Here is a 13,612-nt window from a genome sequence, read left to right as displayed (position 1 = left end):
GGAACCGGCCTCAAGCTGCACCAGGGCAGGTTTAGATGGAGCTGAGGAACAATTCCTGCCCCAAAGGGTGCTCAGGCATTGGAACAGGCTGCCCAGGGCAGGGCTGCAGGCACCGGCCCTGCAAGGGTTCACACCCCGTGGAGACGAGGCCTCAGTGCCATGGGGCAGTGGTGGCCTTGGCAGTGCTGGGCAATGGTTGGACTGGATGAGCTTAAAGGGCTTTTCCAACCTGGTTGATTCCATGATTCAATAATTTATAGCACAGGGATTCTGAAGGCTCTGTGAATTCATTTGGTTATCAAGAAACTGCCTACTGCCATCCAGCTTGGATGAGACATCTCACAGGTCCCATAAACACAGCACGACCCAGCCAGACTCGCTGACAACACAGGGGATATAGAAAATAATCAATACACAGCTGTACAAACCAGTGACTCTGGTCGTGTAATAGCACAAGCGCTCTCTATACCAGTGCTTCTTCAAGCAGGATCCCAAGGAAAGGTTAAAACGGCAAAGGGAATGTGAATGGCAAAGGTGGAGCACCCTGACATTTAAAATAGAGGTCAGCCAGCTCCAGCTCGGGCACTGCCTGCCCTAGGGCAGCCTCCGCAGCACTGGAAACAGGGAGGATCTGCAGGAGGAATGGGAAAACACAATGAGGAGAGCTGCACACTTGGAGCAGGAAAAGAATGCTCAGTACAGCTTGTTGTCAACTCAGAAGCTACTTCCACAGCCTGGTAACAGACCATGAGCACCAACATGAGGAGACATGGGGATTGAAAAGAAAATCAAACCATGAGTGTTCACACTTCAGATGGCTCTGAACGCAAAGCCATCAGTCACAATCCAGCTAGAAAATGGACTAAAAAGGAAACAAACCCAACAGGGCACAACAAATATTCAATCCCAGAAATAAAAGCTTCTCTTTCAGTGTTCCGAAACAGCCAACCAGAACACAAATGACTAATGTGAGGAGAAGCCGAGGCAAAAGGACATGAAAACCCCATTTCACACTATCATAATTCAAACACATTGTTTTGCTTAAAAATAAGGGCTATTAAATGACAAAACATCTTTAATGGGTTTTTAGGATACGCTGCATTGCTTGTCTACAAACACAGAGTAACATGGAGCACATTAGAGTTTATGGCCTGGAGTTCTGCAGAACTGAGGCAAGAGTTTATCGAAACATTTATTTTACAAATAGAGTAACATGCATTTTTGATTGAAGACACCTTATTTATTTCCAAAGGGAAGAAAATCAGCCAAAAGAGCATCCAAATAGCACTGAATTTGCTGCGTGGAGACCTCTGAGTAGTTTCCAGTGCCTGAAGGTGGCTACAAGGATGCTGGAGAGGGACTCTTCATCAGGGACTGGAGTGACAGGACAAGGGGTGATGGGTTCAGACTGAAACAGGGGAAGGTCAGGTTGGAGATAAGGAAGAAATTCTTTACTGTGAGGGTGCTGAGGCGCTGGCCCAGGGTGCCCAGAGAAGCTGTGGCTGCCCCATCCCTGGCAATGTTCAAAGCCAGGTTGGACACAGGGGCTTGGAGCAAGCTGCTCCAGTGGAAGGGGTCCCTGCCCGTGGCAGGGGTTGGAGCTGGAGGAGCTTTAAGGTCCCTTCCAACCCAAACCATTCCATAATTCTATGATTTCATTTGCTCAGGTTGCACTTGGTCAGCTAAAAAAAGGAAAACCACAAGTTCCAAGTTAAAGAAGAAAGTCTCCAAGCTTCCCACAGACGACCTGAAACTCCTTGGCAACAGAAAGAAGGAATTTTGAAGCCTTGGAGTAAATTGAGATGAGGTGATGATCAGTCTCACGCTCTGGGTTATGCTTTCAATAGCATTCGGAGACTGCTCTCAAGACTGTTCCCACACTGTAGCACAGCACTCACTGCTTTTCCTTTTTAGTCTCTCCAAGTTGGAGCTTCGGAGCTTCAAAGCTTCAAAGCATATGGACCCCTTTAGCTTCCTGCAGCACACTGCTTGGGGATGAACACCATTCACCACACTAAACAGAGACTTTAAAGAGTCAAGTAGGGCTAGACAACAATGATAGTTCCCACTGTTGACAATTAACCCTGGAAAAGCCCTTTAAGATCACCAAATCCAACCATTCCCAGCACTGCCAAGGCCACCACTCACCCATGGCACTGAGGCCTCGTCTCCAAGGGGTGTGAACCCTTGCAGGGACGGTGACTGCAGCCCTGCCCTGGGCAGCCTGTTCCAATGCCTGAGCACCCTTTGGGGCAGGAATTGTTCCTCAGCTCCATCTAAACCTGCCCTGGTGCAGCTTGAGGCCGGTTCCTCTTGTCCCATCTCTAACACCTGAGGAAGAGACTGACTCCCATCTTCCTACAACCTCCTTTCAAGCAGCTGTGAAGAGCGATGAGATGTCATGCCTTAAATATGCAACAAAATAACATTAGAGACTGGGGTTACAAAGCAGAAACTCCAGTACATCGTTACACAAAGCATCTTTTCGGCAGTCCTTAGTATCACTGCACAGCCACTCTCCATCAGCACTAACCTCCCTGTTGTGTGATGTAAGAAGCACAAGGGTGTATCGGATGAGTCAAACTATGCAGCATGCCCTTGTATTTCCAAATTCCAAAGAAATACTGTCAATCCCATGCAATTCCATGACATTGAGGCAAGAGGCTTACCAGCAGCTTTAAGTGGCTCACTGATGTCTTCAGCAAATAACTGTAACAGATTACTGCTTAGCAAAGAATTTGTTAAGCTTCTGATGCCCAAAGCAGTGGTAAATGCCCCATCCCTGGCAGTGTTCAAGGCCAGGTTGGACACAGGGGCTTGGAGCAAGCTGCTCTACTGGAAGGTGTCCCTGTCCGTGGCAGGGATTGGAACTGAAGGAGCTTTAAGGTCCCTTCCAACCCAAACCAGGCTGGGGTTCTATGATTCTAAGCCAGGTGAGGCAGCAGCACAGTACCAGCACCACACTCAATTAGCTTAGAAACACAAACTCGGACAACTCAAGTGCGTGCTCTTCACCACTGCCTGGATTAGTACATCAGGAAGCTCTGTTAATCACAACACAGAAACTTAGAGTAAGCAAAAGAGAAGTCCCTTAGAGATTACCAACTACAGTGTTTGGACAGTATATTTAATACCCTTAAGCAACAGAAAGCTGCCTAAAGCTTCCTGTCTTCAGCAGAAAAACTAGGCTCTTTCATACCAAAATAGCAGTTCCTTAACAAAAGCAGTGCTCTAAGATACCCTGACATCCCCAAGGGCTCTGACATAGCCATTCAAATTCTTCTCATGGATTCAGTGATTTAAAGAACCCACAGAATTCAGAGCTTCGCCTACAGTCAAGCAGTGTGTGGATGTCAAGGATATGAAAACAGCATTTATTTCAACATCCACCAAGGAATGTGGTTCAGGAGCCCAGCACTGTGCCACCAAGTGCAGCATCAATACTGAGGCACAGAGGGTGGGAGGTAGGGCAATGGTGCTGTGGTGAGCTCAGCACCTGCAGTCCTACCACATCAATGCAACTTGTGGTCTTCCCTAGGGTTTCCCAGCCACTCCAGAAGTAATCTGGCAGGGTTATCCCAAGGGGCTCACTGACATGTATTGGGTTTTCCTTCACAGCCCTGTGAAACTAAGCAGGGAACCATAGAATGCTTTGGGTTGAAGGGAGCTTGAAGCTCCTCCAGCTCCAACCCCTGCCACGGGCAGGGACCCCTTCCACGGGCAGGGACCCCTTCCACGGGCAGGGACCCCTTCCACGGGCAGGGACCCCTTCCACGGGCAGGGACCCCTTCCACTGGAGCAGCTTGCTCCAAGCCCCTGTGTCCAACCTGGCCTTGAACACTGCCAGGGATGGGGCAGCCACAGCTCCTCTGGGCACCCTGGGCCAGCGCCTCAGCACCCTCACAGGGAAGAGCTTCTGCCTAAGAGCTCATCTCAGTCTCCCCTCGCGCAGGTTAAAGCCATTCCCCTTGGCCTGGCCCTACAGGCCCTTGTCCCAAGCCCCTCTCCGGGTTTCCTGCATCCCCTTTAGGCACTGGAGCTGCTCTAAGGTCTCCCTGCAGTAATAACCCAGTAACTGGGCTGCAATTGCCATCCTGTACTAGGAAATGGTTAGAGAATGGGAGGAAAAAAGAAGCTGAGTCCATTTCAGTACCTTGGCTCTGGCAGGGTCTGCCTGAGCCCAGCACCTGGCACCATGTCTGGCAGAAGCATCACCAATTCCCCTCAAAGAAGGGAGAGCTGGACCCTTCACAGCTGCTACTGGTTTTCAAAGGATTACTAACTAGTGGAAAAAGCATCTGACAAAGAGCAAGGTCCTTCCATCCCACAGAGATCAACCTCCCAAAGGCAGGGAAAGCAGGGAAGAGGGCACTGGGGAGAGGGTGAAACCCACACACAGGCCAGCATCCTACAGGGATCCTCTGCTGACAGCCAAACAGCTTTACATGCATCCAACAAGTGGCCACCACACCACAAGGCCCCATGCAGGTCAGGAGGCTGGACAAGGCAGTAATCAAGAGGCAACAGACACGGTTCCTCCTGCTCTGGGTGGGGAAGGGGTCCTGACCACTGCTGGCAGGGTGCAAGGAGGCAGCAGATAAGGTGACAGCAGCCAGGAGGTCGCTGGAAGGAGCAGCTTGTGCTACCTGAATGTATACTGCTGGGGCCAGGAAAGGGACAGGGAAGGAAAGAGGGGCCTTTGGCTGGTGACTGGGCTAGAGGCAGGTTTCTGACTGCAGCTCTCCCCTTGGTCCAGCACAGTCAGGAAAGCAGCACCAGTTCCCTCAGCCTCACCTCAGAGGGCAAGCACTCCAGCCCCTGACCATCCCGGAGTATCTCTACCCAGTTTATCAGTACCCATCTTGTACCAGTGGGCCAAAACCAGACACAGATCCCGATGCAGGCTAACAGTGCTGAGCAAAGGGAGACATTCCTTCCCACCCTGGTCCAGGATGCTGCCAGCCTCCTCTGCTGTCAGGGAAGGCTGCTGGCTGCTGTTCAGCACGCTGCCTACAGACTCCCTGGGGCTTTTCAGCAGAGTCCAGCTCACATGGCCACAGGCAGGTCCTCTTTCCCAGCCTGTCCTCACTGAACTTAACTTCATGTCCATTCCCTGACCATCTGCTTCCCCTGGGAAGAGCAGTTCTGCCCTCAACTGTTTCCTTCCTAATCTGGCAGCATCTACAAACATGATGCGAGTGCCCTCAGACATTAATCTGCCATTTTAAGAAGTAAATTTGGGAAGCATTCCTCATGTTTTAACAGTTTAGAGGCTTGCCATTGGATAGGTGGGAAGTAGAGAGCAACCAGAGGTCAGGCAATGTTTTCCTATCCTGTTTCAAGTACATCCAGGGAGTCCTCTCATCCTCACCAAGCAGGGTTTGCATTACTGAGGAGCTGGGAGGACAGAGAACGGCAGAACCTCTCCTTCAGTACTTCAGCTTCATGATCACAGAGAAGAAACAAGAAACACTTGAGACAGACAGACTGTGGCATGTGTTCAGATGTAGTCCTGCACTTATATAGCACCAGAAAATAAGTCCTGCATTATTTTTCCTATATAATAATGATACTAATACAGATACATGCCATCTCCAGAGAGCTGGTACTACAAGCTTATAAAACAGGGAGGGTTTGCAAGTTACCTGTTTTGTCTCTGACTCAAGTTCTCAGGCAGGAGCTTCATATAACCCATGTAAGTGGTCTTGTGGCATTAAACTTTAAAGTGGTTATAAGGGCTTTTAAGAAGAGGGAAGGGAATGAGCTGGATGCAAGACAGACTTTAAGCAACTAAAGATTTACTGCCACAATCAGATGTAGGGCAGAACTGCGGGGTCACATCCTGCACCAGTAAAGATTCTGCAACATCAATGTGTTTAAAGCAGCCTTGAGCTTTCATTAAACAAAACATACGTATATTCTGCTAAATTCAGTGTAATGCTGCTTCATCCTCAGTTTCCATGTTCTGCACACTCACCTCCTGAGACAGAATTAGACTTATTTTGTAGCTTATCAGGATACATAATCAGAAACAACTGGAGAATGAAAGGATAAGGACATTAGCTAAGTATTCCTTACTGGTCCTTTCATTCCCAATCATGCTAATAACATGTACTTACTGCTGGAGTCGGGTTTCAAAGCTAATCCTGTCAAAGTAAGCAGCAGTTTACAACTCTCATTGCAATCATTTTCTGCTTTGCAGACACTTTGCATGCAGCCAGGAAGAAGGGAGGGGAAAAGGGTCTCAAATTTGCTTAGAATTCAGCAAATTTGACAGCAGCTTTTGGGTTTTAGTCATGAGTTGGTTTAAGCCTCTTTTCAAATGAAATCAGGGTTAGTTCCTAAGATCCAAACACATCAGAGCATCTATTTGTAGGCATTCCCAATGAAAAGCAACAGAGCATTGTCCATGGCCTAGCTAATCCCCACATACCCAACTTCACACCAGCAGTGCCACTTGCATCAAGTTCTCATTTCCAATTTCTCTTAAAAATTGTAGGTTCTCATTTCCTCTTGTTAAGCAAGAAATGACTGGTTTATAGTCAGCAACTGCATCAACATTTTAATGTCAAAATCAGTTGGCAACTGCAGGCAAGCAGTTACAGAGGCCAGTTACTGTGGTGGGAGAAGGAATGGTGATGGAGTGAACCACAGTCTCTGCACATGGCTGTAGGTGCTGTATTTCATAGAATCATGCCATGGTTCAGGTTGAAGGGAACTTAAAGCTCATCCAGCTCCAACCCCTGACATGGGCAGGGACCCCTTCCACTGGAGCAGCTTGCTCCATGCCCCTGTGTCCAACCTGGCCTTGAACACTGCCAGGGATGGGGCAGCCACAGCTTCTCTGGGCACCCTGGGCCAGCGCCTCAGCACCCTCACAGGGAAGAGCTTCTGCCTAAGAGCTCATCTCAGTCACCCCTCTGGCAGGTTAAAGCCATTCCCCTTGGCCTGGCCCTACAGGCCCTTGTCCAAAGCCCCTCTCCAGCTTTCCTGCAGCCCCTTTAGGCACTGGAGCTGCTCTAAGGTCTCCCCTTAAGGAGCCTTCCCTTCCCCAGGCTGAACCAGCCCAGCTCTCTCAGCCTGCCTTCATACCCGAGAGGTACAAGGCTCCCTACATGACATCCCCTGTCTCTGCCAACTCATTGGGAATACGATGTAAGTTTGTCTTCTTCTGTTTCATTCCCAAATCCTGGTCCCATAGTGAGCCACACCACTTCCGTAACAGTTGGCTGCTTCTGGTAGGGAGCCAGGCTGAAAGAACGCTTTAGGTACAGTCTACATCCATTCTGCCTGTTTGGAGTGCCTCGTGGAATAGTTTTTCTTTGTGCACCAAAAGCAGTCCTTCAATACTGTCTCCAAAGGCCCTACACCTCCCCTGTACATTGTACAACTCATATACACAGGACTTAAGTCTTCACACTAACAAAACCATCACTCCACCAGCACTTGGAACTAACAGGAGTAATGTGCTCCTGTGGCAGGGAGGCTGCATGGACCATACAGATGGGCCTCAGCCAAGCACCATGGAGCATTAATAGTGACCATCTACTCTGGAGGGTGTGAAGCCACAAGCAGTGTGACTTACAGCCACACTCCACTCTAGAAAGCACACACACACCCCACACTGCTGATGTACTACTTCCCCCAGAGAGGGGGACAGGAACATCACACCAGCTTTTCAGGAATGCTAAAACCTGGAAATCTGTATCTGTGAGGAAGAATAGTAAAAAAAGCTCTAAACTAGCAACGCTCTGATTAGAAAGATCCTGAAAAAGACCAAACATTAATGGCAAAAAGAGCAGCAAGCACCACAGCTCAAACTCTGCTGATTTAATTCAGTGGCTCAGTGGACAGAACAGGAAGAAGCGACAGGCAAAAAGCAGGTCACATCACCATGGTGTTCAACACTTACTTTTATGAACACAGAGGTCCCTAATACGGGGAAATTCCATATTATCCAGAGCAAGTCTTATTTCTGATTTTCATGGTTAAAAGTCTGCACACACAGAACAGCAACACCCTTTCCCACTTCCATAAGAACACCATAGACAGCATACAGCTTATTTATCAATACAGTATCAGTAGACAGTATCACAGTGAAGTACAAGTTTCAAAACCATCCTGATGGACTTTCTATAGCTTAAAGCCTTAGAACAGCACTGAAGGACAGTCCTTGTGTTATTTCAGAGCTTCCCAAAATGGTTGTACCCATTTTGGTTGTACCAACATGGGGTTTGTGGCCCTGTCTACCCAGAATCAACTACTTCCAAGTATTCAGTTTTATCTTCAGTGTTTTAATATTAGAGCTTGCCAATTTCTAGACTTTATTTCCCCATTTTTAGTCTTAAATAATCACTTAAAAGGTGTTAAGATAAAAATATCAGAATTTGAATAACAGGAGCAGCTTACTGGTCTCTAATTACCAAGCCCATTTCCTCTTGAAAGTCACATGCATCTTAAAAGCCACTTTTCCATCTTAAAAGTCACAAGAACAACACCACCACCAAGGAGCACTCCAAAACAAAGCCCTGAAACCAGCCAAGCCACATTGTCAGCAAGCAGGAAGCTATTCATGCTGCATTTGTGCTCTGACAATGAGGCCATGAATTAGTAAAGTGAAAGTACAGTGAAAGTGGCCTATACAAATAGCTCCTGGAGAACTAATTCAAGTTTTCCCCTCCATGTGATGCTCTAACTGTGCCTTTGACAACCACATAGCATCCCCTTTTCCTCCCCATACACTCCACCACAGCCCAGGAACAGTCTGTGTACAAACACTCCTCCAGATCTCTGTTGGAGATGGGTAAAGCTACACTACCCTGAGCACACAAAGGGAACCAGAGCCTTGCCAGTGATCCCAAAGGGGTAATGAATAAACCAGCAGCCAACAGCTTGAGCTTAGGCTCCAGTCTTGCACACTGAGGACTTACTGAGGGAAAGCAGTGGGCACCCATCAGTTACTCTGACTTTAAGGCAAAGCTGTGGATCTTTCTTTGGGATCACGTTTTTCATTAAGTAGACGGGGATTTTGGAGGCTTTTCAGCCTGGAGAAGAGAAGCTGCATGGAGACCTCAGAGCAGCTTCCAATCTCTGCAGGGGCCTACAAGGATGCTGGAGAGGGACTCTTTATTAGGGACTGTAGTGATAGGACAAGGGGTGATGGGTTCAAACTGAAACAGGGCAAGTTCAGGTTGGAGATAAGGCAGAAGCTCTTCCCTGTGAGGGTGCTGAGGCACTGACCCAGGGTGCCCAGAGAAGCTGTGGCTGCCCCATCCCTGGCAGTGTTCAAGGCCAGGTTGAACACAGGGGCTTGGAGCAAGCTGCTCTATGGAAGGTGTCCCTGCCCGTGGCAGGGGTTGGAACTGGATGAGCTTTAAGGTCCCTTCCAACCCAAACCACTCTGTGATTCTATCTTAATCATCCTGGTCACTCCCACCAGGTGCTGAGCCAGTACCTGACTCCTGACTTACACCAGAACCTCCTCTGCTTCAGCACACAACAATCAATCAGCTGCTCCTCCACTGAGCACACCTCATTTCCATGCCACTCTGCGTAGTAAAACCTTGCCACTCTGTAAAATAACCCAAGACAAGCACATAAAGTCATTACTACAACCAAGGTCCAAAAGTAACATTTGCCCTAAAGAGAAGTTTTATTGGGGATAACTGCTCCAATACAGCTTTCCACAGGAGCCAAACTCCTTTAGGAGCATCAAGGCAGATGTGGAAGTACAATAGGAAAGTTAGGGAGTGGATTAAGAGGAATTAAAGGGAAAATAAACAGAACAATGACTAATTGTTGACATAGTTTACCAATGAGGATCAACCACAAGCAGGGTGCCTTGTGCCTCCAGGCCTGTCTCAAAGACAAGAGTAAACACACAGCAATTAATGAGAGAGAATGGGAAAAGAGGGAGATTTAATTACTGAGCTTCCTTTAAACCAGTTGCCAGAAGCACTAATGATGATGCACGATAGCGGTGGGAGAGGAAGAAAGCAGAAGGATCATCATATGGCCAGGTTTCTTCCACCCACAGCCCAGCCTGTAACCAGTTATGGTTTAACAAGAGGTTAGCACATAAAACCCACTCCGAAAGAATGGAAACACAACTCTAATCATTAATTACAGCATGCAATTTTCAATTAAGTTAGAGGACAAAAGCTCCCCACAGCGAAATACTGCTGTGAAGGCAGTGCATGGATTTTTGCCTTGCTTAGAGGCTCAGGAAGCTGGTGGGAGGGGCAAGTAATCCCTTCTCATGCCATACTTGCTTGTTTGTCTTCGCTCTCCTGTTCCACACCACCTTCACCTCTTGTTTCCATCCTCTACAGAGTGACTACAAGTGCTTCAGAACCAGGCAGTGTAGCCCCCACTGTAGAACCCACAGTGTATGGCCCTGCTGAAGCACCCAGTCCTCCTTCTTCAGGTGATTTTGAGGACTCAAAATCCACAGAAACTCTCTTTAACATCTCTCCAAGTAGTAAGTTTGATAGTACAGGTCTTGATTATCACCTAGGGGAGGCAAGGCTAAGCAGGTATCACCAAATCTACTCTTCAGTTTGTATTTTCTTGGTTCATTTTAGCCTTAGAAGAGGCTACAGAAACAGTTAAATTTCACTAATCTGGTTTTAATCAAAGTATTTTCCCCAGTAACCTTCATATTAAAAAGTGTAAGTTCTCAGAGGACACCTTATCCCCATGTGCCAGGAGTTAAAGGGTGGCTACAGAGAACATAGAGACTCTCTTTTGTCAAGGAGTTCCATGAACAGACTGGGGGTGATGGGCACAAGTCCCTCCTGGGGAGATTCCCACGGGACACAAGAGGAATTTTTCCCCAGTGAGAACAATGCAGCCACTGGAATAATCTCCCCAGGGCAGTGGTGACTCCCCAGTGTTGGACACTGTTAAGACGGGCTGGACAGGGTGCTGAGCACCTTGTCTGAGTTATGCTGTGCCTGGAAAGGTTGGAGCAGATGATCCTTGAGGTCTCTTCCAACCTGGAATTCTGGGATTCTTCCACTCCATATATTTTTAGGACAAACATACATTACGGCGCTTTAAAAAAGACCCACCAACCTTTCAATCCACCAAAACCCCCCCACATTTACCGGAGTTCAGTCCGTGTTACCAAGTGTGTTATCAGGAATGCTATTTCCTTCTTCCACTCCTTCCCTCCCCCATGCTCCTATTCCCAGCTATTTCCCCAACAGCAGCTCTGAGGACAGAACGCGCAGATGGCAAGTGCTGATTCCTGCACAAATGAAGGGAGAGAGCAGATTCCCAAGTAGCATAAAGCCCATCTAAGGGCCAACACAGAGCTCACTTGTAGCCCTCCTGCTTCAATCCCGACAGGACTAAACAAGGAGGAAACTGTATAAACACACTGATAATCACTCTCCATGAAGTAAAAGGAAAAAAGCAGGAAAGCAGCCACATACGCCTCTGTTTGTTTACCCTCCTCCATCTCCAAGATATTTTTAAAGCACAAGCCATGGTGTTTGGGCAAACGAGCTGGAAAATAGAAGTAACCCTTTCAACAAGTCAAGCAACATAACCTCCAATACCATATTAATATTATCCTTATTATTATGGCCTCAGATTTGCTTTGGATGGTTTAATCGGAGCTAACAGAGGCTGCAGTCCTCCTGACACCCTGATGAGGACGGCAAGGAAAGGGGTATGGCAGAATATCAGCCTCTAAAGCCTGTTTCTTTGTAAGGGATGAGGACAGAAAACAAAACACCACCATTTGCCTTTAACAGCATTAAACCACCCTTAAATCAGGTTACATGAGACCGCGTTTCTGGCTTAATGAAGGCGCAGGAGCAACACGAAGCAGGTGCCGTGCTCCATGTGGCAGTGAGATGACATCATCCCATCAGGTACAGCCCTGGGGGGCCGCCTGCCTCACCCTTCCCCTCTCCCAGGGTACGGAATTCCCACTCCCGGCAGCGTTTTGGGATCGGGACGGTTATTTTCCAAGGCCACCCCTCAACCCCAACCCCAGGGGAAACGGCCGTGGCGAGGGAGAAGGGGCCAAACACCGCCCTCAGCACCGGGCAGGATGAGAAGGGGATGGAATGCGCTGGAAACGATGGCAAACCAAAAGGATGGAGAAGCCCCACCGGGTGTAACGGAGGTGATCCCGCCGCCCCCCCCGCCACACACCTACCTTGTCCCAGCTCAGCCACTGCCACACCGCCTTGTCCAGCTGCGCGTCGCCGGTGCTGGGGGCGATGAGCACGTTGGAGTTCACGTCCCCGGGGGCTCCGCATTCGCCCATGTCGCCGTCTGCAGGGGGGGAGCAGCGGGTGGAGGAAAAGGGGGGACAACAACGGCGGCGGCTTCGCTTCTTTCACTCCGCCGCGGCACCGCGCATCGCCTGAGGGAGGCGAAGAGCGAGGACAGTGCCGCGGTGTCAGAGGGAAGCGGGGGGTACCCGCCCTTTACCTCAGCCCAACGCTCCCAACCGCGAGTAACGGCACCCGCCGCCCCGCACCGGCAACGTTCCGAGCGCGCGCCCGCTCCCCGCCCTCCCGCCGCTCGACAACAACCGCGGCCCCGCCCCCGCGCCGCGGCCCAGCCAATCACGCCTCGCCCACCCCACAGGGAGGGGCGGGAGCGCGGCGGGGTGGGGAGAGCTGCTCTGCAATGCATGATGGGAAATGTAGTCCAAGCGCGGGAAGAAGACGCGGAGGGGCTTTGGGGAAGAAACTACAACTCCCGGCATTCCTTGCTGCGAGCCGCTTTCGCCTCGGGCTGAGGGAAGCGGACGGAGCTGAGGGGCAGCGGCTTTGCTTCCCTCAGTGATGTCTGCTGCGGGGGGTCTTGGTTCTCCCGCCGTATTCCCTCTCCGGTAGCCCCGTCTCTCCCCACAGAGGTCCCGGCTCCTCCTTGCTCCCTCCCCGGGCTCCCCGCGGTGGTGGCACTGGCCGCACGGGCTGGCAGCCTTCGAGTGTCACAGGGAGCTTGGCCCTCAGGGGCCTGAGCAGGCTGAGGGTGGAGGCAGAGGGCTGGGTGGAGGCTCCCTCCTTTTGCTTGATGCAGACCAAAAGTGCACGTTGTATCTCTTAACACCCGCTCTAACAGGCGCTCTGTGCCTCCGGGGTGATCCATGTGAGGAAGAGCTAAAAACCTTCCTGGTTGTGCTTCAGCCTCTGAGGCAGCCTTCATGCTCCCGAGCGCATCTCTTTACTCTGAAAGGATAATGCAAGCAGCACAACCCCAGGGGACAAGCTTCGTGTTCAGAAGCATTTCCAGCTGGGCTTCGGCAGCAATTCAGTTGCCATTAGGAGAAAAATCATAACCCCCATCTCCCTGCCCAGGCTGCAGCAGTTCTACTTGAATTGCTCCGAGCAGAAGACCATGGTGGTGACCACATCCCGCACAGCATCCTTATCCTGCAGACCATCCTCATCCCACAGCACATCCTCATCCCACAGCATATCCTCATCCCACAGCTCATGCTCATCCCACAGAGCATCCTCATCCCACAGCGCATCCTCATCCTGCATCACATCCTTATCCCGCAGAGCATCCTCATCCCGCATCGCATCCTTATCCCGCAGAGCATCCTTATCCCACAGAGCATCCTCATCCCATTGCACATCCT

At 49.8% G+C, this 13,612-nt stretch overlaps 1 protein-coding gene across 3 annotated transcripts in view; it reads right to left on the bottom strand.

The window, feature by feature from the left end:
• The window catches only part of PGM2L1 (phosphoglucomutase 2 like 1), a 44,063-nt gene extending 31,547 nt beyond the window's left edge, over positions 1 to 12,516 (bottom strand). For 2 of the 3 annotated variants that reach the window (XR_013956468.1, XM_080613876.1), the window contains exons 1-2: positions 12,451 to 12,516; positions 12,173 to 12,291 (exon numbers count right to left, since the gene is read on the bottom strand). Coding sequence is in view for 2 of the 3 variants with exons in the window: in XM_080613876.1 (XP_080470002.1) it covers positions 12,173 to 12,283 (111 nt within the window). In the remaining variant the exon portion in view is untranslated. Of the gene's footprint in view, positions 1 to 12,172 lie in introns of all 3 variants that reach the window. The other variant, XM_080613877.1, reaches the window with a different exon arrangement.
• Between the last annotated feature and the right edge of the window lie 1,096 nt (positions 12,517 to 13,612).

Source organism: Psittacula echo (assembly GCF_963264785.1).
Source record: "Psittacula echo genome assembly, chromosome: 3".
Classification (NCBI taxonomy): Eukaryota; Metazoa; Chordata; class Aves; order Psittaciformes; family Psittacidae; genus Psittacula; species Psittacula echo.
This window is presented reverse-complemented; position numbering and strand designations above follow the sequence as displayed.